Below are 26,376 nucleotides of genomic sequence, written 5' to 3' on the forward strand. Positions count from 1 at the left end.
AGTATTCTATTTCAGCTCTGACAAAAGGTCATCCAGATTCTGGGTGTTATCTCATAGAAATCATAGAAACCCTTCAGTGCAGAAGGAGGCCATTCGGCCCATCGAGTCTGCACCGACCACAATCCCACCCAGGCCCTACCCCCACATATTTTACCTGCTAATCTCTCTAACCTACGCATCTCAGGACTCTAAGGGGAATTTTTTTTTTTTTAACCTGGCCAATCAACCTAACCCGCACATCTTTGGACTGTGGGAGGAAACCGGAGCACCCGGAGGAAACCCACGCAGACACGAGGAGAATGTGCAAACTCCACACAGAAAGTGACCCGAGCCGGGAATCGAACCCGGGACCCTGGAGCTGTGAAGCAGCAGTGCTAACCACTGGTATCAACCTGGTGAACCTTCTCTGCACTCCCTCCAAGGCCAATATATCCTTCTGCAAATAAGGGGACCAATATAATGTGAGCAAAGATGAAATTATGCATATTTTGGCAGGAAGAATAAAAATAAGCTTATTATCTAATTGGTGAGAGATTTCAGACACGAGGAGAATGTGCAAACTCCACACAGAAAGTGACCCGAGCCGGGAATCGAACCCGGGACCCTGGAGCTGTGAAGCAGCAGTGCTAACCACTGGTATCAACCTGGTGAACCTTCTCTGCACTCCCTCCAAGGCCAATATATCCTTCTGCAAATAAGGGGACCAATATAATGTGAGCAAAGATGAAATTATGCATATTTTGGCAGGAAGAATAAAAATAAGCTTATTATCTAATTGGTGAGAGATTTCAGACACGAGGAGAATGTGCAAACTCCACACAGAAAGTGACCCGAGCCGGGAATCGAACCCGGGACCCTGGAGCTGTGAAGCAGCAGTGCTAACCACTGTGCTACTGTGCCGCCCCTCTCTCTGTTCTCTCCACAGATGCTGTCAGACCTGTTGAGATTTTCCTTAATTTTCTGTTTTTGTTCCCTTTGCCTTCCCTATTACCTTCTGCACTTGTATGCTAGTTTTCTGGATTTCATGAACAAAGACACCCGGATGCCTTTGTGCTACAGCTTTCTGCAGCCCCTCGCTATTTAAATAATAATCCACCTTCTCATTCTTTCTTCCAAAATAAACAATCTCAGATTTTCCCACATGGAATTCTATTTGCCAATTTTCTGCCCATTCACTTAACCTGTCAATATTTCTTTGTAAACTGTTTATATCCACCTTACAACTTCCCTCCCATTTTTGTATCATCCGCAAGTTTGACCACAGTGCACTCTGTTCCTTCCTCCAAATCATTAGTATATATTATGCATATAATATATCATGAATTTAATACTTAAGAACTATTTATTTTGAAGTGATTGACTAACATTAGAAATGTCAGTCAGTGGGGTGCAGTGCTGTAACTGAGATTTTGGAGGTCCGTTACGCTTCCAGCCTTCCGAATGGCTACATCTGCAGGAAGTGCATCCAATGGCAGCTCCTCACAGATTGCGTGGTTCAGTTGGAGCAACAGTTGGATGCACTTAGGAGCATGCAGGTGGTGAAAAGCGTCATAGACAGGAGTTAGAGACGTGGTTACACCCAAGGTGCAGACAGATAGATGGGTGACCACCAAAAAGGGCAGGCAGTGAGTGAGTGCAGGAATCCCATGTGGCTGTCCCCCTCTCTAACAGGTATGCCGCTTTGGATACTGGGGGGGGGGGGGGGAATGGCCTATCGGAGGAAAACAACAGCAGCGGTCAGTGCAGGGGCACCACAGCTGGCTCTGTTGTTCAGCAGGGAGGGTTAAAGCGCAGAAGAGCGATAGTCATAGGGAGCTCCGTGGTCAGGAGCACAGATAGGCACTTCTGTGGTCGTGAAAGAGACTCCAGGATGCAGTGTTCCCTCCCTGGTGCCAGGGTCCAGGATATCACACAACAGCTGCAGGTCATCCTGAAGGGGGTGGGAGGGGAGTTAGGCAATAGACCAGGGAGCAGGACGCCTTGGGTTGTAATCTCTGGATTATGCCCAGTGCCGCGAACTAGTGAGTACAGAAATAGGAGAATAGCACAGATGAATGCATGGTTTAAGAGTTGGTGCAGAATGGAGGGTTTTAGATTCCTGGACCACTGGGACCGTTTTTGGGGAAGGTGGGGCCTGTATAAGTGCGACGGTCTACATCTGAACTAGAGCGGGACTAACATCCTTGCTGGTGGGTTTGCAAATGCTGTTGGGAAGAGTTTAAACTAGTTTGGTAGGAGGAGGAGATCCAGACTGTTATCAGAATAGGGACACAATATAACATAGAAAAACAATCAGCTCAGAGGGAATACAGTAGTAGTAAGTTTCAAGGGGGTAAGACAAGGCTGGAGGACCTCTACTTTAATGCCAGGAGTATTGAAGATAAAATGGATGAGTTAAGGGCGAGGATTGACACGTGTAATTATGATATGATATAACCTTCACAGAGACATGATTGAGTGAGGGGCAGAATTGGCAGCTCAATGTCCTGGGATATAGAATCTTCAGGCGAGACAGAGGAGGGGGTAAAAGAGGAGGAGGCATTGCAATATTAGTTAAGAAGGCAGTCACTGCAGTGAGGAGAGATGATATCTTGGAGGGGGCATCAAATGAAGCTTTATGGGTAGAGTTTAGGAATAAAAAAGGGACAGCTACATTGCTAGGTGTTTATTGTAGACCCCCAGATAGTCAGCGGGAAATTGAAGAGCAAATATGTGTGCAATTTGTGGGGGGTGTAAAAGTAAGACGGTAATTATATTAGGTGATTTCAACTTTCCCAACATTAATTGGGATAGCCATCATGTTAAGGGCTGAGAGTAGAGTTCTTAAAATGTATACAGGAAAACTTCTTGGGTCAAAATGTAGAGGATCCAACAAGGGAGGGAGTTGTGCTGGACCTAATTCTGGGGAATGAAGCCAGACAGATAGTTGATGTGTTGGTGGGGGAGCATTTTGGTGATCGCGATCACAACATGGTTCAGTTCAAATTTGTTATGGACAAAGAAATTGACGAGTTGCAGAAAAGGTTTTGGATTGAAAGAGTAGATTTTAACAAAATGAGGCAGGATCTGGCCACGGTTGACATTAGTGGAGTACAGAAAGTGCAGGATAGAGCTTAAGAAATCAATTAGGAGAGCAAAGAGGGGTTATGAGAAATCTCTGACTGGTAGAAGTAGGGAAAATCCTAAGATGTTCTATAAGTATATCAATGGGAGGAAGATAACCAGGGAAAGAGTAGGGTCCATTGGGGACCAAGGGGGAAAGAAATCTGTGGCTGGAGGCAGAGGACATTGGTAGGGTGTTAATTGAATATCTCACATCTGTCTTCACCCATGAGAATGAGGAGGTAGTTATGGAACTTGGGGAGAGAGACTGTGAGGCTCGAGAGAAAATTATCACAGGGAGTGACAAGGCATTGGCAGGCTTAAAATTGGACAAATTTCCAGGTCCGGATGAATTGTGTCCCAGGTTGTTGTGGGAGGCAAGGGAAGAAATTGCAGGGGCTCTGACCCAAATTTTTAATTCCTCGCTGGCCACTGGGGAGGTCATGATGTGAAGATGCCAGCGTTGGACAGGGGCAAGCACAGTAAGAAGTCTCTCAACACCAGGTTAAAGTCCAACATGTTTATTTGGTAGCACAAGAGAACTTCATCAGGCGAATGAGGCTGCAGGAGTTCTTCCACAAACCCCAAGAGGCCAACAGCGAACACAATGAGACAGCCAATGAACTGGAACAGCCGACAGAGAGATCGCGGTGCAGCAACCGAAGAGGAAAGAGTCGAATTGGACTCCTCCGGAAGGCCGCTGCCCTCGACTCGACATGTATGCCCAAGCCTGGCGTAAATGCCAGATTCATCAGCCGCACTCAAGAAAGCCCCGTACGTCACCCAAGCACAAGGCAACGCAATCCACGCTCTCAAGACCAATCGCAACATTGTCATCAAACCAGCAGACAAAGAAGGGGCCACTGTCATACTGAACAGAACGGATTACTGCAAAGAAGTGTACCACCAACTGAGCAATGAGGAACACTACAGACGGTTACCTGCAGATCGGACCAAAGAACACACCCGTCAACTCAACAGACTAATCAAGACCTTTGATCCGGACCTTCAGAGCACCCTCCGTGCTCTCATCCCATGTATTCCCCGCGTTGGAGATCTCTACTGCCTCCCGAAGATACGCAAGGCCAACACACCCGGCCGTCCCATCGTATTGGGCAATGGGACCCTGTGCGAGAACCTCTCCAGCTACATCGAGGGCATCCTGAAACCCATTGTACAACGAACCCCCACCTTTTGTCGCAACACTACAGACTTCCTACAGAAACTCAGCACACATGGAGCAGTTGAACCAGGAGCACTCCTCGTCACAATGGATGTCTTGGCACTCTATACCAGCATCCCTCACACGATGGCATTGCTGCAACTGCCTCAGTACTCAACGCCGACAACTGCCAATCTCCAGATGCAATTTTACAACTCATCCACTTCATCCTGGACCACAATGTCTTCACTTTCAACAAAGCTAGTGTGGCTTTTGCTACCAAATAAACCTGTTGGACTTTAACCTGGTGTTGTTAAACTTCTTACTGTGTTTACCCCAGTCCAACGCCGGCGTCTCCGCATCATGTTCACCTTCAACAGCCAGTTCTTCATCCAGAACGGAACAGCCATGGGAACCAAATTCGCACCTCAATATGCCAACATCTTCATGCACAGGTTCGAACAGGACCTTCAACCGATGCTATACATTAGATACATCGATGACATTTTCTTCCTTCATTGAATCACTGAAACAACTATATGATGACATCAATAAGTTCCATCCCACCATCAGACTCACCAGGGACTACTCTCCAGAATCGGTTGCATTCCTGGACACACACATCTCCATCAAGGACGGTCACCTCAGCACTTCACTGTATCGCAAGCCCATGGATAACCTCACGGTGCTCCACTTCTCCAGCTTCCACCCTAAACACGTTAAAGAAGCCATCCCCTACGGACAAGCCTTCTATATACACAGGATCTGCTCAGATGAGGAGGATCGCAACAGACATCTCCAGACCCACTGAAAGATGCCCTCATAAGAACAGGATATGGCGCCCGACTCAACGATCGACAGTTCCGACGTGCCACAGCGACAAACCACACTGGCAACCTCAAGACATACACGGGACACGGTGGATAGAGTACTCTTCGTCATCCAGTACTTCCCCAGAGCGGAGAAGCTACAACATCTTCTCTGGAGCCTTCAACATATCATCGATGAAGACGAACACAGATCGCCAAGGCCATCCCCACACCCCCACATCTTGCCTTCAAACAACCGCACAACCTCAAACAGACCATTGTCTGCAGCAAACTACCCAGCCTTCAGGAGAACAGTGACCACGGCACCAAACAACCCTGCCACAGCAACCTCTGCAAGACGTGCCGGATCATCGACACGGATGCCATCATCTCACGTGAGAACACCATCCACCAGGTACATACTCTTGCAACTCAGCCAACGTTGTCTACCTGATACGCTGCAGGAAAGGATGTCCCGAGGCATGGTACATTGGGGAGACCATGCAGACGCTACGACAACGGATGAATGAACACCGCTCGACAATCACCAGGCAAGAATGTTCCCTTCCTGTTGGGGAACACTTCAGCAGTCACGGGCATTCAACCTCTGACCTTCGGGTAAGCGTTCTCCAAGGCGGCCTTCACAACACACGACAACGCAGAATCGCTGAGCAGAAACTGATAGCCAAGTTCCGCACACGTGAGGACGGCCTCAACTGGGATCTTGGGTTCATGTCATACTATCTGTAACCCCCACAACTTGCCTGGGCTTGCAAAATCTCACTAACTGTTCTGTCTGGAGACAATACACATCTCTTTAACCTGTGCTTAACCCTCTCTCCATTCACATTGTCTGTACCTTTAAAACTTGATTACCTGTAAAGACTCGCATTCCAACCATTATTTTGTAAATTGAGTTTGTGTCTTTATATTCCCTGCTTGTGAACAGAGCTCCCACTTACCTGATGAAGGAGCAGCGCTCTGAAAGCTTTGTGGCTTGTACTACCAAATAAACCTGTGGACTTTAACCTGGTGTTGTGAGACTTCTCACTGGAGAGGTGCCAGAGGACTGGAGAACAGCTAATGTGGTTCTGCTATTTAAGAAAGGTTGTAGAGACAAGCCAGGGAACGACAAGCCAGGGAACTACAGACCAGTGAATCTCACATCTGTGGCTGGGAAACTACTGGAGAAGATTCTGAAGGAGAGAATCGATCTCCATTTGGAGAGGCAAGGTTTGATCAGGGATAGTCAGCATGGTTTTGTCAGAGGGAGGTCATGCCTAACAAATCTGATTGTATTTTTTGAGCATGTAACCGTGGATGAGGGTAGTGTGGTTGTTGTAGTTTACATGGATTTCTGCAAAACCTTTGACAAAGTCCCACATAGGAGACTTATTAAGAAGGCTAATGCGCATGGGATACAGGGTGATCTGACGAGGTGGATTCATAATTGGCTTAGCGGTAGGAGGCAGAGGGTGGTGACAGGTGGCTGCTTTAATGACTGGAGGCCAGTGCAGTCTCTCAACACCAGGTTAATCAACCTGGTGCTGTGAGACTTCTTACTGTGTTTACCCCAGTCCAACGCCGGCATCTCCACATCATGAGGCCAGTGACCAGTGATGTACCACAGGGATCCGTGCTTGGGCCCCCTATTATTCGTCATTTATATAAATGACATAGACAACTATGTGGGGGGTAGGATCAGTAAGTTTGCCGATGACACAAAGATTGGTTGCGTGGTTAACAGTGAGGTTGAGTGTCTTAGATTACAGGAAGATATAGATGAAATGGGCAGATAAGTGGCAGATGGAATTTAGCCCTGAAAAGTGTGAGATGATGCACTTTGGAAGGAGTAATTTGACAAGGAAGTATGAAAGGTCTGACACTGGGAAGTTCCAAAGAACAAAGGGATCTTGGCGTGTTTGTCCATAGATCTCTGAAGGCGGAAAGACAGGTTAATAGGGCGGTGAAAAAGGCATATGGCACACTCACCTTTATCAATCGGGGTGTAGATTACAAAAGCAGAGAGGTCATGATGGCGTTGTATAGAACTTTGGTGAGGCCACAGCTGGAGTACTGTGTGCAGTTCTGGTTGCCACATTATTGGAAGGACATGAACGCACTGGAGGGGGTGCAGAGGAGATTCACCAGCATTCTGTCTGGGATGAACATTTAAGTTATGAAGAGAGGTTGGATCGGCTTGGGTTATTTTCTCTGGAGCAGAGAGGACTGAGGGGCGACCTGATCAAGGTGTTCAAGATTGAGGGGCATGGACAGGGTGGATAGGGAGCAGCTGTTCCCCTTAGTTGAAGGGTCAGTTAAGAGGGGACACAAGTTAAAAGTGAGGGATGGGAAGTTTAGGGGAGATTTGAGGAAAAAACCTTTTTAGCCAGAGGGGGTGACGGTCTGGAATGCACTGCCTGGGAGGGTGGTGGAGGTGGGATTCCTCACATCCTTTAAAAAGTACCTGGGTGAGTACATAGCATGCCATAACATTCAAGGCCAAGTGTTGGCAAGTGGAATTAGGTGGGCAGGTCAGAGCATTTCATGTGTCGGTGCAGACTCGATGGGCCGAAGGGCCTCTTCGGCACTGTAGTAATCTGTGATTTTGTGATGAAGAGCTTCACAGCACTGAACCAACTGGTTACTGTCCTCCAACCTGAAAAAGACCCTTATTACTGTTTGTTATGGTTGGAGAGGTTAGGTTTGTATTTATGAGAGTTTGGAAGAGTAAGAGGCGACTTGATTGAAACCTTCAAGATCCTGAGGTGTATTAACCAGGTTATGGAAAGGATGTTTCCTCTTGTCAGAGAATCTAGAATTGTTTAAAAATAAGGGGTTATTCATTTGTGACGGACAAGGAGAAATTGTTTCTGTGGGTTTCTTTGGGGCATTGAGTTTAAAAATTGGCAAGTCATGTTGCAGCTTTATAGAACCTTAGTTAGGCCGCACTTGGAATATAGTGTTCAGTTCTGATCGCCACACTATCAGAAGGATGTGGAGGCTTTTGAGAGGGTACAGAAAAGATTTACCTGGAGGTTGCCTGGTATGGAGGGCATTAGCTATGAGGAGAGGTTGGAGAAACTTGGTTTGTTCTCACTGGAACGATGGAGGTTGAGGGGCGACCTGATAGAAGTCTACAAGATTATGAGAGGCATGGACAAAGTGGATAGTCAGAAGCTTTTTCCCAGGGTGGAGGAGTCAGTTATTAGGGGCACAGGTTTAAGGTGCGAGGAGCAAGGTTTATAGGAGATGTACGAGAGGGTGATGGGTGCCTGGAACCCGTTGCCGGGGAAGGCCGTGGAAGCGGATATGGTAGTGACTTTTAAGGGGCGTCTTGACAAATACATGAATAGGATGGGAATAGAGGGATATGGTTCCCGGAAGAGTAAGGGGTTTTAGTTAAGTCGGGCAGCATGGTCGGTGCAGGCTTGGAGGGCCGAAGGGCCTGTTCCTGTGCTGTAGTTTTCTTTGTTCTTTGGTTGAGAGTCTCTGTAACTATGTTTCTCAAAAGGCAGAGTCTTTGAATATTTTTAAGGCTGAGCTAGATAGATTCTTGATAAGGAATGGGAAGCAAGGTTACTGGGTGTAGAAGGAATGTAGGGTTTGGGTTGTGGTCGGATCAGCCATGATCTTATTGAATGGTGGAGCAGGCTTGAAGGACTGAGTGGCCTCCTATTCCTAATTTGTGTTTGTCAATATCCCCAGTTTGGAATACAGGAGTTCAAAAGACATTACCTTATTTGTCAGAGATTCCCCTAAATGGACGGAAAGTCTGAAACCATGGAGGTACTGAACAGAGAGGGATTTTTCCATGTACTTCCTGCCTGGTGCTTAATTGCCAAATCAGCAATGGGCCCCTCTCTCTGACAAATGTGAACTCTGAAATCCAGAAGTGTTCAAACTCTGGTCTGTGGAACATTTACAGTTTCCTAGTCCTAAAATACGCTCCTTTATTTATTTCTAGTCATCCTCCCCAATGCTGATGGATTTGGTGAGGGGGAAGTGGATATGTATTTTATTTTTGGAGGTGGTCATTGCCTGGCACTGTGCGGTAGAAATGTAAATGTGCCATTTATAAACCCACATCTGGGTGCTATCCAGGTCTTTCTACATGCAAATATGGACTGCTTCACTATCTGGAATTGAGTAGGAACTGAATACTCCAATTATCCTGGGCCTTTACCACATGGGAGTAGTTGAGGCAGTGATCACTGCATCATTTAAAGGAAAATTAGATAAAATTTTGAACCAATAATGATGGGCGATCCAAAGGGAAATTGCAGAGCAGTGGGATTAGTATCTGATCGTTCAAACAAAGGGATGGCAGAGCCGTAATGGGCTGATTTGTGCTGTACACCTCTCTTCAAATTAATAAGTTAGGCAGTTCAGAGGACGTTGGTATTCCTACATATTGGTGACTTCCTCTCCGTGGTCCTTCCTTTTTAAAGTTCCAAATAGCTGAAAGTTATTGCTTTAATTCCTTTAAAATGTTGATTTGCCTCTCTGCAATATCATTTTCATAAAGAAATATGTGATGCCCGTGCTCTGAAACCTGTTGGTCTTGACTGTTTTGGGTTAACCAGCAATGGAAATGTGACTTGCCTACTAAACTGTTGCAAACTGTATGGCAGTAATTTTGTTTTGCCATACTGAGAATCTGAGCAATGGCAGAAATATCCCGCTCCTCCAGCTTGAACCTGAGTGTACATTAATTTACCTCATTGTTACTGTGCACTTGAAACTTCTTGTTGCCCTGGGCAGTATTATGAAGGGTAAAATCTTGCCATTGTGATTTGTTCTTAAAAAATTGAAGAAAAAAGTATTGACTTTTTATTTCACAATCCATTAAATCTCAGAGGCTAATTAGTGTGTAAAAACACATTGTGTGAGTGGCTAGAAATGAGAGCTGTAAGGTTTCCAGTTCATGCCAAGGTTGAAGCTTTAAGCTTTATGCAGGTGTTGACGCTGCCTGGTTAGTAGAACCAGTTTATCCTGACACGTGAAAATGACTTTGTGCTGCTTTCAGTGAGTGGTTTAGGGAATTATTGTCCGTTCTACTGCAGTATCACTGCTTTTTGCCCCCTCACGTATTTGCCTGTAACAACAGGTGATTTTTCCCAAGAGTCCAGAATCAAAGTCCAATGAGGTATTCCTTCATAGAGGTCGGTAGGCTGAAAGTTGATGCTGCATGATTCACTTTTCCAGGAGAGTTGAAATCCACGATGATGTAGACACCAGAGATTCGTCTTCTGGGCAATGGTACAGAAGTTCAGAAGGAGATGGCGGCCAGAGCCCATTTTCTGTGCTGCTGCTTATAGATAGTAAAAATGGCAGACAACTTTGTAGATCCAAACAGCACTATTCTGTTTCCACAAACTTGAGGTTCATGTCACATGACTCTCATCTCTACACTCTCTTTGACAAATGGTGTGTACCCACTGCCTGATTTTCCAAGATGGTTAAATGTTCTGCCTATTATGAAAGAATGGTTACAGGACACTTTGTACTAGCAGACTAGAGACTCCAGTTGGCCAACCTAGGTTCTGACATGCAGAGGTGGCCATTCTTCTTTATATCCGTTCAGGGGATGAGCGCGTCCCTGGCTGGGCCAGAACTTATTGCTCATTTCTAATTGCCCTTGAACTGAGTGTATTTCAGATGGCATTTTAAGAGTCAACCACATTGCTTTTGTATAGTTCTCTTTGAATTTTGTTCCTGCAGCCCTTGTGGGTACATGTTTCTGAGATATTGTCGTGGTAGCGCTCTCTTGTTCAGGGTCAGATATGGGGAATTATTTTCCGTTGTACAGCAGTTTCACTACTTTTTGTCCTCGCATGTACTTGCCAGCAACAACAGGTGATGAACTGGAGACCTTACAGCTCTCATTTCACGTACTGTTTCCTGTCCCCTCAAAATTTAAGGGCTTTAACAAATGTAATATCAATTCTTTTGCTACCTTTTGAATGGAGAAAGTGTTAAATCTTTGTGGGTTTCAAGGTGTTTGTCATAGAATCTGGTGCAATTCCCATTGACTTGTCTTCTGTTTTTCATTTCTAAACAACATTCCTGTTTTGTTTGGGTCTATTGAGTGCAATTCAAGTAATTTGCTGCTGAATAAGATGCTGTTTAGCATGTGGACGGAGTGGTTTAAATTGCAAATTGATTTTTTTACTGACTCTAAGTTGATGGTGCTAAATCAGTATAAGCTGCGAACCTGAAGATTTAAAAGTAGCAGGTAAACCAACGCTTGTCATTAACTTGATTTCAGACTGCTGGTTTTTGCTTACAAACAGGCATTTTCCATGTCCAGCTTGGTAACATCATTCCAATTGATCAATTCCATTCAGGAATAGAATGTGTGTATATTGCGCATATGTTTGTGAAATGCTGTACAGATTAGCACGCTGAATAAAATATTACCGAATAGATTTCAGTTAAATCTGTTTTCATTGAAAATTTCGGGCAGAAATGTTGTGACTGGGCAGAAACCCTGCCAGAAAGATAATCCCTTTAATACGAAACAACATTTCAGTGCCAGTTTCTTGTGTCAGTTGTGGCTTTGAGACCCACTGAAACACCTGAACATAGAATCAGCACTATATACATTGTCAAAAGTGCTGCCTTTTTGATGGAGCAAATATGGGAGATTGTTTCCCTGCGTCATTGAATGTTACAGATCTCCCTGTGTTCTCTGAAGGACAGAGTCCTTTCTGTAAAAAGCCAACCAAAATGAAATCAAAGCAAAATACTGTGGATGCTGGAACCTGAACAAAAACAGAAAATACTGGAAAATCTCAGCAGGTCTGGAAGCATCTGTGGAGAGAGGATAGAACCAACGTTTCGAATCTCGATGACCTTTTGTCAGAGCTCTGACGAAGGATCATCTACACTCAAAACATTGGCCAAATAAAATCAACTGCATTTTCATCTCTACTGTTTCTGGGATCTTGCTTTGTAGACAATGGCTTTTGCACTTGCCTATGTTAGTTTCTGGGTTTCAAGAGAATTAATTATGATGGACTTGAGAAAAGTTGGATTAACAGGGCAATAGATACAACTCCTTTGACTATTTCCAGGATTCTTTATCTTGTGGATCACATCTAATTGTGGGATTCTACTTCTGCAGTAAAGTTACTTGAGTACTCTAGGGCTGGAACACAAACATAAATTTTCACACAATTGTGATAGAGGGGGCTGGGGAATAGAGAAATTAGAAATTGCAATCTAAAATTCAGCTGCAGTTAAGGAAGAGGAAACTATGAACTGGAGTTTATTTATTGAAAATTGTTTTGAATTTTTTTCTTCTGCAGAAGCAAAGCACCAAGATCCATTGAGAGAAGGAATTGAGAAAAACAGTTTTCCTAAGAACAAGAATGCAACTGAAAATGAAAAGAAACCTAAGGCACCTAGTCCAATGCTGTCTAGCTTTAAAACTGATGGATCAGCCTCAGATAGTTGGGATGAGATCATGAAGAGCTCAGGTTCGCCCTCTGAAATACTTCAGAGGACAGAATTCCAACCATGGGTTGGTGGACTTGGCCGTATGCCCTGTGTCAAAAATGAGGCCTCTGACTGCAGGCAGAGCAAACAGGGAGGCACTTCCTTAAATCCCAACAAGCCTTTGGAAGTGAAAGGTAACCAAGGGACTTTTGGACGGGTGGAACATAGTAGCTTTAAGGATGAAGAGATCGAAAATGATTCGCAGCCCCTCAGGTCAAACTGCAGGACATATTGTCGATCGAATAAAGGTAAACCAGGAGGTGCTGGCATGACAAATTTTGATAAAATAATTGATGGCACTGGGAAATCTGCGCAGGCTGACCTGACATTGAGCAAGGAAAGCCTAAAACCAGACACGAAATTTTCATCAGGGACAACAGGAAAGACATCTACAGCTCGGACTGCAAAAGACACCATCACCTTGCCCTCATCTTATCTATCATGCAATGTCACACTTCAGGACACCACAGACCGTAGCATGGACGAGTTCACCACCGGTGCAGCTGACCTGGGGGAAGCAGGCCGGTTGCGGAAAAAAACCGAAGCTGCAGCGAGCAAGACCACAGTCAGATTCCGACCAACCCAGTCCAAGTCCAAAAAGGATGCAAAGCTGGAATTCTTTGGGTTTGATGAACAGGAGGGAGAGGAAGATTCACTCCGATCCACTGGTGGTGCCGCCAACTATAAAATCAAATACTTTGGTTTTGATGATCTTAGTGAGAGCTCTGATGAGGATGATGGCATCGAGTCAGAAGGCAGACGCAAGAAGAAAGCTTCAACTAGGATGGGTGAAATTGTGGAACTCCTATCTAGCTCTGAATCGATGGGTGACTCTCAAGAGAGTCAACCACAGTCTCAGGATAGCACTAATACAGGTGGGTGGCTGTTCGCATCAAATATTGTGTGCTTTGTTTAGAAATTTTTTTCTCAACTTCAGATTGCATTCACTTCCAAGGTAGCTGGATATAGTCTGATTGATGGAGTTAGGGAAAGCCCATTTGCAGATAGGAGCACAGATTCACGAGGCAACCATTCTGCCACTCACGAAAGCATATTCCAGCATTCAATTAGATCATGGCTAATAGAAACGAGAAGCAGGAGTCGGCCATTCAGCCCTTTGAGCCTACTTCACCATACATCTTGATCATCAAAATCAATATTCTGACCCCTCCCGCCCCCAATGTCCCTTGATCCCTTTATCCCCAAGAGCCATATCTAATTTCTTAGAGTCATAGAGGTTTACAGCAGGGAAACAGGCCCTTCGGTCCAACTTGTCCATGCCGCCCTTTTTTTTAAACCGCTAAGCTAGTCCCAGTTACCCACATTTGGCCCATATCCCTCTATACCCATCATATCCATGTAACTGTCTAAACGCTTTTTAAAAGACAAAATTGTACCCACCTCTACTACTACCTCTGGCAGCTTGTTCCAGACACTCACCATCCTCTGTGTGAAAAAATTGCCCCTCTGGTCCCTTTTGTATCTCTCTCCTCTCACCTTAAACCTATGCCCTCTAGTTTTAGACTCCCCTAACTTTGGGAAAAGATATTGACTATCTAGCTGATCTATGCCCCTCATTATTTTATAGACCTCCATAAGATCACCCCTCAGCCTTCTATGCTCCAGAGAAAAAAGTCCCAGTCTATCCAGCCTCTCCTTATAACTCAAACCATCAAGTCCCAGTAGCATCCTAGTTCCCTCTGTAACTTGTAATTTAATAATATCCTTCCTAAAATAGGGTGACCAGAACTGTACACAGTGTTCCAAGTGTGGCCTTACCAATGTCTTGTACAACTTTAACAAGACGTCCCAACTCCGGTATTCAATGTTCTGACCAAAGACGCCAAGCATGCCGAATGCCGCCTTTACCACTCTGTCCACCTGTGATGCCACTTTCAAGGAGCTATGAACATGTACCCATAGATAGAAACATAGAAAAACTACAGCACAAACAGGCCCTTCGGCCCACAAGTTGTGCCGAACACATCCCTACCTTCTAGACCTACCTATAACCCTCTATCCTATTAAGCTCCATGTACTCATCCAGGAGTCTCTTAAAAGACCCTATTGAGTTCGCCTCCACCAACCCTGACGGCAGACGATTCCACTCGCCCACCACCCTGTGTGTGAAAAACTTACCCCGAACATCTCCCCTGTACCTACCCCCCAGCACCTTAAACCTGTGTCCTCTCGTAGCAGACATTTCCACCCTGGGAAAAAGCCTCTGAGAGTCCACCCGATCTATGCCTCTCAACATCTTATACACCTCTATTAGGTCTCCTCTCATCCTTCGTCTCTCCAAGGAGAAAAGATCGAGCTCCCTCAGCCTATCCTCATAAGGCATGCCACTCAATCCAGGCAACATCCTTGTAAATCTCCTCTGCACCCTTTCAATCTTTTCCACATCCTTCCTATAGTGAGGCGACCAGAACTGAGCACAGTACTCCAAGTGGGGTCTGACGAGGGTCTTATATAGCTGCATCATTATCCCCAGACTCCTAAACTCAATCCCTCGATTGATAAAGGCCAGCACACCATACGCCTTCTTAACCACCTCCTCCACCTGCGGGGCCGATTTCAGAGTCCTATGGACCCGGTCCTTCTGATCCTCTACCGTACTAAGAGTCCTTCCCTTTATATTGTACTCCTTCATCCCATTTGTCCTACCAAAATGGACCACGACGCATTTATCTGGGTCGAAGTCCATCTGCCACTTCTCCGCCCAGTCTTGCATCCTATCTATGTCCCTCTGTAACTTCTGACATTCCTCCAGACTATCCACAACCCCACCAACCTTCGTGTCGTCGGCAAACTTACCAACCCATCCCTCCGCTTCCTCATCCAGGTCATTTATGAAAATGACAAACAGCAAGGGTCCCAGAACAGATCCCTGGGGCACACCACTGGTGACCGACCTCCATTTAGAAAAAGACCCATCTATACCCACCCTCTGCCTCCTTTGGGCAAGCCAGTTCTGGATCCACCGGGCAGCAGCCCCTTGGATCCCATGCCCTCTCACTTTTTCGAGAAGCCTTGCATGGGGGACCTTATCGAAAGATCTCTTTGTTCTGTAACTCTCCCCAACGCCCTACCATTAACTGAGTAAATCCTGCCCTGGTTCAATCTACCAAAATGCATCACCTCGCATTTATCTAAATTAAACTCCATCTGCCATTCGTCAGCCCACTGGCCCAATTGATCAAGATCCCTTTGCAATCCAAGATAATCTTCTTCACTGTCCACTATGCCACCAACCTTGGTGTCATCTGCAAACTTACTAACCATGCCTCCTATGTTCTCATCCAAATCATTAATATAAATGACAAGTAAAAGTGGACACAGCACCGATCCCTGAGGCACACCGCTGGTCACAGGTCTCCAGTGTGAAAAACAATTCTCTACAACCACCCTCTGGCTTCTGTCATCAAGAAGTCTCACAACACCAGGTTAAAGTCCAACAGGTTTATTTGGTAGCAAACACCATAAGCTTTCGGAGCGCTGCTCCTTGGTCAGATGGAGTGGAAATGTGCTCTCAAAAGTGCACAGAGACACAAAATCAAGTTACAGAATACTGATTAGAATGCGAATCCCTACAGCCAGCCAGGTCTTAAAGATGCAGACAATGTGGGTGGAGGGAGCATTAAGCACAGGTTAAAGAGATGTGTATTGTCTCCAGACAGGACAGCCTGCAAGTCCAGGAGGCAAGCTGTGGGGGTTACTGATAATGTGACATAAATCCAACATCCCGGTTTAGGCCGTCCTCATGTGTGCGGAACTTGGCTATCAGTTTCTGCTCAGCGACTCTGCGCTGTCATGTGTCGTGAAGGCCGCCTTGGAGAACGCTTACCTGAAGATCCGAGACTGAATGCCCGTGACTGCTGAAGTGCTCCCCCACAGGAAGAGAACAGTCTTGCCTGGTGATTGTCGAGTGGTGTTCATTCATCCGTTGTCGTAGCGTCTGCATGATTTCCCCAATGTACCATGCTTCGGGACATCCTTTCCTGCAGCGTATCAGGTAGACAACGTTGGCTGAGTTGCAAGAGTAGGTACCGTGTACCTGGTAGATGGTGTTCTCACGTGAGATGATGGCATCCGTGTCGATGATCCGGCACGTCTTGCAGAGTTGCTGTGGCAGGGTTGTGTGTTGTCGTGGTCACTGTTCTCCTGAAGGCTGGGTAGTTTGCTGCAGACAATGGTCTGTTTGATGTTGCGCAGTTGTTTGAAGGCAAAAAGTGGGGGTGTGGGGATGGCCTTGGCGAGATGTTCGTCTTCATCAATGACATGTTGAAGGCTCCGGAGAAGATGCCGTAGCTTCTCCACTCCGGGGAAGTACTGGACGACGAAGGGTACTCTGTCCACCGTGTCCCGTGTTTGTCTTCTGAGGAGGTCGGTGAGGTTTTTCGCTGTGGCGCGTCAGAACTGTTGATCGATGAGTCGAGCACCATATCCTGTTCTTATGAGGGCATCTTTCAGCGTCTGGAGGTGTCTGTTGCGATCCTCCTCATCCGAGCAGATCCTGTGTATTCGGAGGGCTTGTCCGTAGGGGATGGCTTCTTTAACGTGTTTAGGGTGGAAGCTGGAGAAGTGGAGCATCATGAGGTTATCCGTGGGCTTGCGGTAAAGTGAGGTGTTGAGGTGACCGTCCTTAATGGAGATGCGTGTGTCCAAGAATGCAACCGATTCCGGAGAGTAGTCCATGGTGAGTCTGATGGTGGGATGGAACTTGTTGATGTCATCATATAGTTGTTTCAGTGATTGCTCACCATGACTTCAAAGGAAGAAAATGTCATCGATGTATCTAGTGTATAGCATTGGTTGTAGGTCCTGTGCGGTGAAAAAGTCTTGTTCGAACCTGTGCATGAAGATGTTGGCATATTGAGGTGCAAATTTGGTCCCCATGGCTGTTCCGTGTGCTATACACTAGATACATCAATGACATTTTCTTCCTTTGGAGTCATGGTGAGCAATCACTGAAACAACTATATGATGACATCAACAAGTTCCATTCCATCCCACCATCAGACTCACCATGGACTACTCTCCGGAATCGGTTGCATTCTTGAACACACGCATCTCCATTAAGGACGGTCACCTCAGCACCTCACTGTACCGCAAGCCCATGGATAACCTCATGATGCTCCACTTCTCCAGCTTCCACCCTAAACACGTTAAAGAAGCCATCCCCTATGGACAAGCCCTCCGAATACACAGGATCTGCTCAGATGAGGAGGGTCGCAACAGACACCTCCAGACGCTGAAAGATGCCCTCTCAAGAACAGGATATGGCGCTCAACTCATCGATCAACAGTTCCGACACGCCACAGCGAAAAACCGCACCGACCTCCTCAGAAGACAAACACGGGACACAGTGGACAGAGTACCCTTCGTCGTCCAGTACTTCCCCGGAGCGGAGAAGCTACGGCATCTCCTCCAGAGCCTTCAACATGTCATTGATGAAGACGAACATCTCGCCATGGCCATCCCCACACCCACACTTCTTGCCTTCAAACAACCGTGCAACATCAAACAGACCATTGTCCGCAGCAAACTACCCAGCCTTCAGGAGAACAGTGACCACGACAACACACAACCCTGCCACAGCAACCTCTGCAAGACGTGCCGGATCATCGACATGGATGCCACCATCTCACGTGAGAACACCATCTACCAGGTACACGGTACCTACTCTTGCAACTCAGCCAACGTTGTCTACCTGATACGCTGCAGGAAAGGATGTCCCGAGGCATGGTACGTTGGGGAAACCATGCAGACGCTACGACAACGGATGAATGAACACCACTCGACAATCACCAGGCAAAACTGTTCTCTTCCTGTGGGGGAGCACTTCAGCAGTCACGGGCATTCAGTCTCGGATCTTCAGGTAAGCGTTCTCCAAGGCGGCCTTCACGACACACGACAGCGCACATTCGCTGAGCAGAAACTGATAGCCAAGTTCCGCACACATGAGGACGGCCTAAACCGGGATGTTGGATTTATGTCACATTATCAGTAACCCCCACGGCTTGCCTCCTGGACTTGCAGGCTGTCCTGTCTGGAGACAATACACATCTCTTTAACCTGTGCTTAATGCTCCCTCCACCCACATTGTCTGTATCTTTAAGACCTGGCTGGCTGTAGGGATTCGCATTCTAATCAGTATTCTGTAACTTGATTTTGTGTCTCTGTGCACTGTTTGAGAGCACATTTCCACTCCATCTGACCAAGGAGCAGCGCTCCGAAAGCTTATGGTGTTTGCTACCAAATAAACCTGTTGGACTTTAACCTGGTGTTGTGAGACTTCTTACTGTGTTCACCCCAGTCCAACGCCGGCATCTCCACATTCTGTCATCAAGCCAGTTTTGTATCCATTTAGCTACCTCACCCTGGATCCCATGAAATTTAACCTTATGCAACAACCTACCATGCGGTATCTTGTCAAAGGCCTTGCTAAAGTCCATGTAGACAATATCGACTGCACTGCCCTCATCTACCTCCTTGGTTACCCCTTCAAAAAACTCAATCAAATTTGTGAGACATGATTTTCCACTCACAGAGCCATGCTGACTGTCCCTAATCAGTCGTTGCATCTCTAAATGCCTGTAGATCCTGTCTCTCAAAATATCTTCCAACAACTTGCCCACCATGGATGTGAGGCTCACTGGCCTGGAGTTCCCAGGCTTTTCCCTGCAGCCCTTTTTAAACAAAGGCACAACATTTGACACCCTCCTATCTTCAGGCACCTCACCCGTGACTATCGATGATTTAAATATCACTGCCAGGGGACCCGCAATTTCTTCCCTAGCCTCCCACAATGTCCTGGGATACACTTCATCAGGTCCCGGGGATATATCCACCTTGATGCGCTTCTTCTTGAAACCAGACAACGTTTTGGCCTCAACTACATTCGTTGGGAGTGAATTCCACACAATCACCACCCTCTGGGTGAAGAAATGTCTCCTCGCCTCAGTTCTAAAAGGTTTACCACTTATTCTCAAACTATGGCCCCCAGTTCTGGACTCCCCCACTATTGGGAACATTCTTTCTGAATCTACCCTATCTAACCCTGTTAGAATTTTATAAGTTTCTATGAGATCCCCTCTCACTCTTCTAAACTCCAGTGAATATAATTCCAACTGACTTAGTCTCTCCTCATGACAGACCTACCATCCCAGGAATCAGCCTGGTAAACCTTCGCTGTACTCCCTCTATAGCAAGGGCATCTTTCCTCAGGGGCACCAAATACTCTGCCTCTTACACCTGGTGAAAGGTGAAGTTCACAGATATTCCATACTAAGCTGATTTGATTTGATTTATTCTTGTCACATGTATTAGTATACAGTGAAAAGTAATGTTTCTTGCATGTTATACAGACAAAGCATACCATTCATAGAGAAGGAAAGGGGAGAGTGCAGAATGTCGTGTTATAGTCATCATCCAAAGAACAAAGAAAATTACAGCACAGGAACAGGCCTTTTGGCCCTCCAAACCTGCACTGACCATGCTGTCCGACTGAACTAAAACCCCCTACCCTTCCAGGGGCCATAACCCCCCATTCCTATTCTATTCATGTATTTTTCTAGACGCCCCTTAACAGTCACTATCATATCTGCTTCTACTACTTCCTCCAGCAGTGAGTTCCAGGCACTCACCACCCTCTGTGTAAAAAAAAACCTGCCTCATATATCTCCTTTATACCTTGCCGCTCGCACCTTAAACTAGTAATTGACTCTTCCACGCTGGGAAAAAGTTTCTGACTATCCACTCTGCCCGTGCCTCTCATAATCTTGTAGATTTCTATCCCCTCAACTCCGTCGTTCCAGTTTCTCTAACCTCTCCTCACAGCTAATGCCCTCCATACCAGGCAACATCCTGGTAATTCTTTTCTGTGCTCTCTCCAAAGCCTCCCCATCCTTCTGGTAGTGTGGCAACCAGAATTGAACACTATATTCCAAGTGTGGCCTAACTAAGGTTCTATAAAGCTGCAACATGACTTGCCAATTTTTAAACTCCGTGCCCCAACCGATGAAGGCAAGCATGCCGTATGCTTTCTTGACTACCTTTTCCACCTGCGTTGCCACTTTCAGTGATCTGTGTACCTGTACACCCAGACCAGATCCCCCTGCCTATCAATGCTCCTAAGGGTTCTGCCATTTCCTGTATATTTCCTCTCTGTATGCATTATCTCACATTTGTCCGTATTAAACTTCATCTGCCATCCCTCCGCCCAAGTCTCCAACCAAACTATATCCTGCTGTATCCTCTGATGTTCCTCATCGCTGTCCACAAGTGCACCAACCTTTGTGTCGTCCGCAAACTTACTAATCAAACCAGTTACGTTATCCTCCAAACAGCAAAGGTCCCAGCACTGATCCCTGAGTGATGCCACTAACACCCTCCATTCAGAAACGCTGAGGGTAGCATTCCACTGCTACCCTCTGTCTTCTATGACAGAGCCAGTTCTGTATCCTCCTTGCCAGCTCACTTCTGATCCCATGCAACTTCATCTTCTGCACCAGTCTGCCATGAGGGATCTTGTCAACGACCTTACTGAAGTCCACATAGACAACATCCACTGTCCTACCCTCATCACTAAACTCCATTACCTTCATCACTTCCTCGAAAAACTCGATCAAATAAGTGTGACGTGACCTCCCCTTCACAAAACCATGTTGCCTCTCCCTAATGTGTCCACTTATTTCCAAGTGGGAGTAAATCCTGTCTCAAAGAATCCTTCCAATAATTTCCTTACCACTGACGTCAGGCTCACCGGCCTGTGATTACCTGGATTATTCTTGCTATCCTTAAACAAAGGAACAACATTGGCTATTCTCCAATCCTCTGGGACCTTCCCTGTAGCCAGTGAGGATACAAAGATTTCTCTCAAGGCCCCACCAATTCCTCCCTTGCCTCTCTGTATTCTGGGGTATATCCCATCAGGCCCATCATAGAACAAGAGCAATAGATAGAATTAGAATGTACGCTGGGCACAGCTTGCAAGATCTAACAGTTGTCAGACAGATTTGCTGTAGGCCTGCACTCCACCTAGTTATCACATCCTTTAGAATAGATTCGAGCATTTTCCCGACTACTGATGTCTGCCCAACAGGTTTGTAATTCCCCATTTTCTCTCACTCCTTTCTTAAACAGTGGGGTTATATTTATAACCTTTATCTGTAGGAACTGTTCTGGGATCTAGAATTTTGGATGATGACCACCCACCCATCCAGTATCTCTATAGCCTCGACACTCTGGCATGTGGATCATCAGGTCCAGGGGATTTATCAACTTTCAGTCCCATTAATTTCTCTAGTACGATGTGGAGATGCCGACGTTGGACTGGGGTAGGCACAGTAAGAAATCTCACAACACCATGTTAAAGTCCAACAGGTTATCTCCGCCAGCACTTCCTTTAATACCCTAGGATGTAGGCCATCGATCCCAGGGGGGGTTTGTCAGTTCTCAATCCCAATAGTTTGCTGAGTTTCTTTTCCCGATCGATGTTGATTGCTCGAAGTTGTACCCTTTCTATTACTCTGACATGCCCATTCCTATAGGAATGGTACTGGTGTCCTCCACCATGAAAACTGAGGCAAAGTATTGATTTAACATCTCTGCCATTTCAGTGTTCCCCATTATTAACACTCCGGTTTCATCTTCCAAGGGACCAACATTCACCCTAGTGACTCTCTTCCCTTTTATATATCTATAGAATCTTTTGCTATCCTTTTTGATATTTTGTGCTTGTTTTCTTTCGTAATTTACCTCCGCTCTTTTTATTACATTTTTAGTATCCCTTTGTTTATGTTTGAAAGTTTCCCAATCATCGAACCTGCCACTGGCATTTGCAATATGATATACCTTAGTTTTGGTCTTTATATTGTCCTTGACCTCCTCATTTAGCCATGGATGTTTTTTACCCCCGTTACCATCTTTCTTCCTCACTGGGATATATTTTAGAACATAGAACAGTACAGCACAGAACAGGCCCTTCGGCCCACGATGTTGTGCCGAGCTTTATCTGAAACCAAGATCAAGCTATCCCACTCCCTATCATCCTGGTGTGCTCCATGTGCCTATCCAATAACCGCTTAAATGTTCCTAAAGTGTCTGACTCCACTATCACTGTAGGCAGTCCGTTCCACACCACAACCACTCTCTGCGTAAAGAACCTACCTCTGATATCCTTCCTATATCTCCCACCACAAACCCTATAGTTATGCCCCCTTGTAATAGCTCCATCCACCCAAGGAAATAGTCTTTGAACGTTCACTCTATCTATCCCCTTCATCATTTTATAAACCTCTATTAAGTCTCCCCTCAGCCTCCTCCGCTCCAGAGAGAACAGCCCTAGCTCCCTCAACCTTTCCTCATAAGACCTACCCTCCAAACCAGGCAGCATCCTGGTAAATCTCCTCTGCACTCTTTCCAGCGCTTCCACATCCTTCTTATAGTGAGGTGACCAGAACTGCACACAATATTCCAAATGTGGTCTCACCAAGGTCCTGTACAGTTGCAGCGTAACCCCACGGCTCTTAAACTCCAACCCCCTGTTAATAAAAGCTAACACACTATAGGCCGTCTTCACAGCTCTATCCACTTCAGTGGCAACCTTTAGAGATCTGTGGATATGGACCCCAAGATCTCTCTGTTCCTCCACAGTCTTCAGAACCCTACCTTTGACCCTGTAATCTACATTTAAATTAGTCCTACCAAAATGAATCACCTCACATTTATCAGGGTTAAACTCCATTTGCCATTTTTCAGCCCAGCTTTGCATCCTATCTATGTCTCTTTGCAGCCTACAACAGCCCTCCACCTCATCCACTACTCCACCAATCTTGGTGTCATCAGCAAATTTACTGATCCACCCTTCAGCCCCCTCCTCTAAGTCATTAATAAAAATCACAAAGAGCAGAGGACCAAGCACTGATCCCTGTGGCACTCCGCTAGCAACCTGCCTCCAATCTGAAAATTTTCCATCCACCACCACCCTCTGTCTTCGATCAGACAGCCAGTTACCTATCCAATCGGCCAACTTTCCCTCTATCCAACACCTCCTCACTTTCATCATAAGCCGACCATGGGGGACCTTATCAAACGCCTTACTAAAATCCATGTATATGACATCAACTGCCCTACCTTCATCAACACACTTAGTTACCTCCTCAAAAAATTCTTTCAAATTTGTGAGGCACGACTTGCCCTTCACGAATCCGTGCTGACTATCCCGGATTAATCCGCATCTTTCTAAATGGTCGTAAATCCCATCCCTAAGGACCTTTCCATCAATTTACCAACCACCGAAGTAAAACTAACCGGTCTATAATTACCAGGGTCATTTCTATTCCCTTTCTTAAACAGAGGAACAACATTCGCCACTCTCCAGTCCTCTGGCACTATCCCCGTGGACAGCGAGGACCCAAAGATCAAAGCCAAAGGCTCTGCAATCTCATCCCTTGCCTCCCAAAGAATCCTAGGATATATTTCATCAGGCCCAGGGGACTTATCGACCTTTAGTTTATTCAAAACTGCCAGGACATCCTCCCTCTGAACATCTATTTCCTCCAGCCTATTAGCCTGTAACACCTTCTCTTCCTCAAAAACATGGCCCCTCTCCTTGGTGAACACTGAAGAAAAGTATTCATTCATCACCTCGCCTATCTCTACTGACTCCATACACAAGTTCCCACTACTGTCCTTGACCGGCCCTAACCTCACCCTGGTCATTCTTTTATTCCTCACATAAAAGTAAAAAGCCTTGGGGTTTTCCTTGATCCGACCCGCCAAGGACTTCTCATGTCCCCTCCTAGCTCTCCTAAGCCCCTTTCTCAGCTCATTCCTTGCTAACTTGTAACCCTCAATCGAGCCATCTGAACCTTGTTTCCTCATCCCTACATAAGCTTCCCTCTTCCTTTTTACAAGACATTCCACCTCTTTCGTGAACCATGGTTCCCTCACTCGGCCATTTCCTCCCTGCCTGACAGGGACACCCAGTATTTGGTCCTTGAAAAAGTTCCACTTTTCATTAGTGCCTTTCCCTGACAGTTTCTGTTCCCAACTTATGCCCCTAATTCTTGCCTAATCGCATCATAATTACCTCTCCCCCAATTGTAAATCTTGCCCTGCCGTACAGCCCTATCCCTCTCCATTGCAATAACAAAAGACACCGAATTGTGGTCACTATCTCCAAAGTGCTCTCCCACAACCAAATCTAACACTTGGCCCGGTTCATTTCCCAGTACCAAATCCAATGTGGCCTCACCTCTTGTCGGCCTATCCACATATTGTGTCAGGAAACCCTCCTGCACACACTGCACAAAAACTGCCCCATCCGAACTATTCGACCTACAAAGGTTCCAATCAATATTTGGAAAGTTAAAGTCCCCCATGACAACTACCCTGTGACCCCCACAGATATCCATAATCTGCTTAGCAATTTCTTCCTCCACATCTCTATTACTATTTGGGGGCCTATAGTAAACTCCTAACAACGTGACCGCTCCTTTCCTATTTCTAACCTCAGCCCATATTACCTCAGTGTGCAGATCCCCGTCGAAGTGCCTTTCCGCAGCCGTTAAACTATCCTTGGTTAACAATGCTACTCCTCCACCTCTTTTACCAGCTTCCCTACACTTACTGAAACATCTATACCCCGGAACGTCCAACAACCATTCCTGTCCTTGTTCTACCCACGTCTCCATAATGGCCACAACATCATAGTCCCAAGTACCAATGCACGCCCCAAGTTCATCGACCTTGTTCCGGATGCTCCTTGCATTGAAGTAGACACACTTCAACCCACCTTCCTGTCTACCGGTACCCACCCTTGACCCTGATACCTTCCCCAATACCTCACCACCCTCACTGACTTCTGGACTACAACTCCTTTTCCCACTCCCCTGACAAATTAGTTTAAACCCCCCTGAAGAGCCGTATCAAATTTCCCTCCCAGGATATTGGTGCCCCTCTGGTTCAGGTGCACCCCGTCCTGTTTGTACAGGTCCCACCTTCCCCAGAATGTGTTCCAATTATCCACGTATCTGAAACCCTCCCTCCTACACCATCCCTGCAACCACATGTTTAACTGCACTCTGTCCCTGTTCCTCAACTCGCTATCACGTGGCACCGGCAACGTACCAGAGATGACCACATGTTTTGTCTTGGCTCTCAGCTTCCAGCCCAGCTCCCGAAATTCCTGTTTTAAATCCCCTTCCCTTCTCTTACCTATGTCGTTGGTACCAATGTGTACCACGACTTGTGACTGTTTCCCCTCCCGCTTAAGAATCCGGAAAACACGGTCTGAGACGTCACGGACCTTGGCATCCGGTAGGCAACATACCATCCGTGAGTCTCTTTTGCTGCCACAGAACCTCCTATCTATCCCTCTAACTAACGAGTCCCCAATAACTATTGCCCTCCCGCTCTGCCCCTTACCCTCCCGAGCCACAGAGACGGACACAGTGCTGGAGATCCTCTCACTGCGGCTCACCACTGGTATGTCGTCCCCCTCAACCGTATCCAAAGCGGAATACTTGTTGCTAAGGGGAACAACCACAGGGGATCCCTGCACTGACTGCTTCCTCCCAGCCCCTTTCACCGTCACCCATCTATCTTCATTCCTCGGAGTAACTGTATCCCGAAAGCTTCTGTCTATGGCCACCTCTGCGTCCCTAATGATCCTAAGTTCATCCAACTCCAGCTCCAGTTCCCTAACACGGTTTTGGAGCTGCAGCAGATGGGTGCACTTCCCACAGGTGTAATCAGCAGGGACACTGTCGTCGTCCCTCACCTCAAACATAG

At 46.3% G+C, this 26,376-nt stretch overlaps 1 protein-coding gene across 3 annotated transcripts in view; it reads left to right on the plus strand.

The window, feature by feature from the left end:
• The window catches only part of LOC144480178 (wings apart-like protein homolog), a 207,245-nt gene that overhangs the window by 81,904 nt on the left and 98,965 nt on the right, over positions 1–26,376 (plus strand). For all 3 annotated transcript variants that reach the window (XM_078199330.1, XM_078199328.1, XM_078199329.1), the window contains one exon: positions 12,387–13,451. In XM_078199330.1, coding sequence (XP_078055456.1) covers positions 12,491–13,451 — 961 coding nt within the window. In that variant the 5' untranslated portion in view covers positions 12,387–12,490. The remainder of the gene's footprint in view (positions 1–12,386; positions 13,452–26,376) is intronic.

The sequence above is a fragment of the Mustelus asterias genome, chromosome 28 (genome assembly GCF_964213995.1).
Source record: "Mustelus asterias chromosome 28, sMusAst1.hap1.1, whole genome shotgun sequence".
In the NCBI taxonomy this organism is placed as follows: domain Eukaryota; kingdom Metazoa; phylum Chordata; class Chondrichthyes; order Carcharhiniformes; family Triakidae; genus Mustelus; species Mustelus asterias.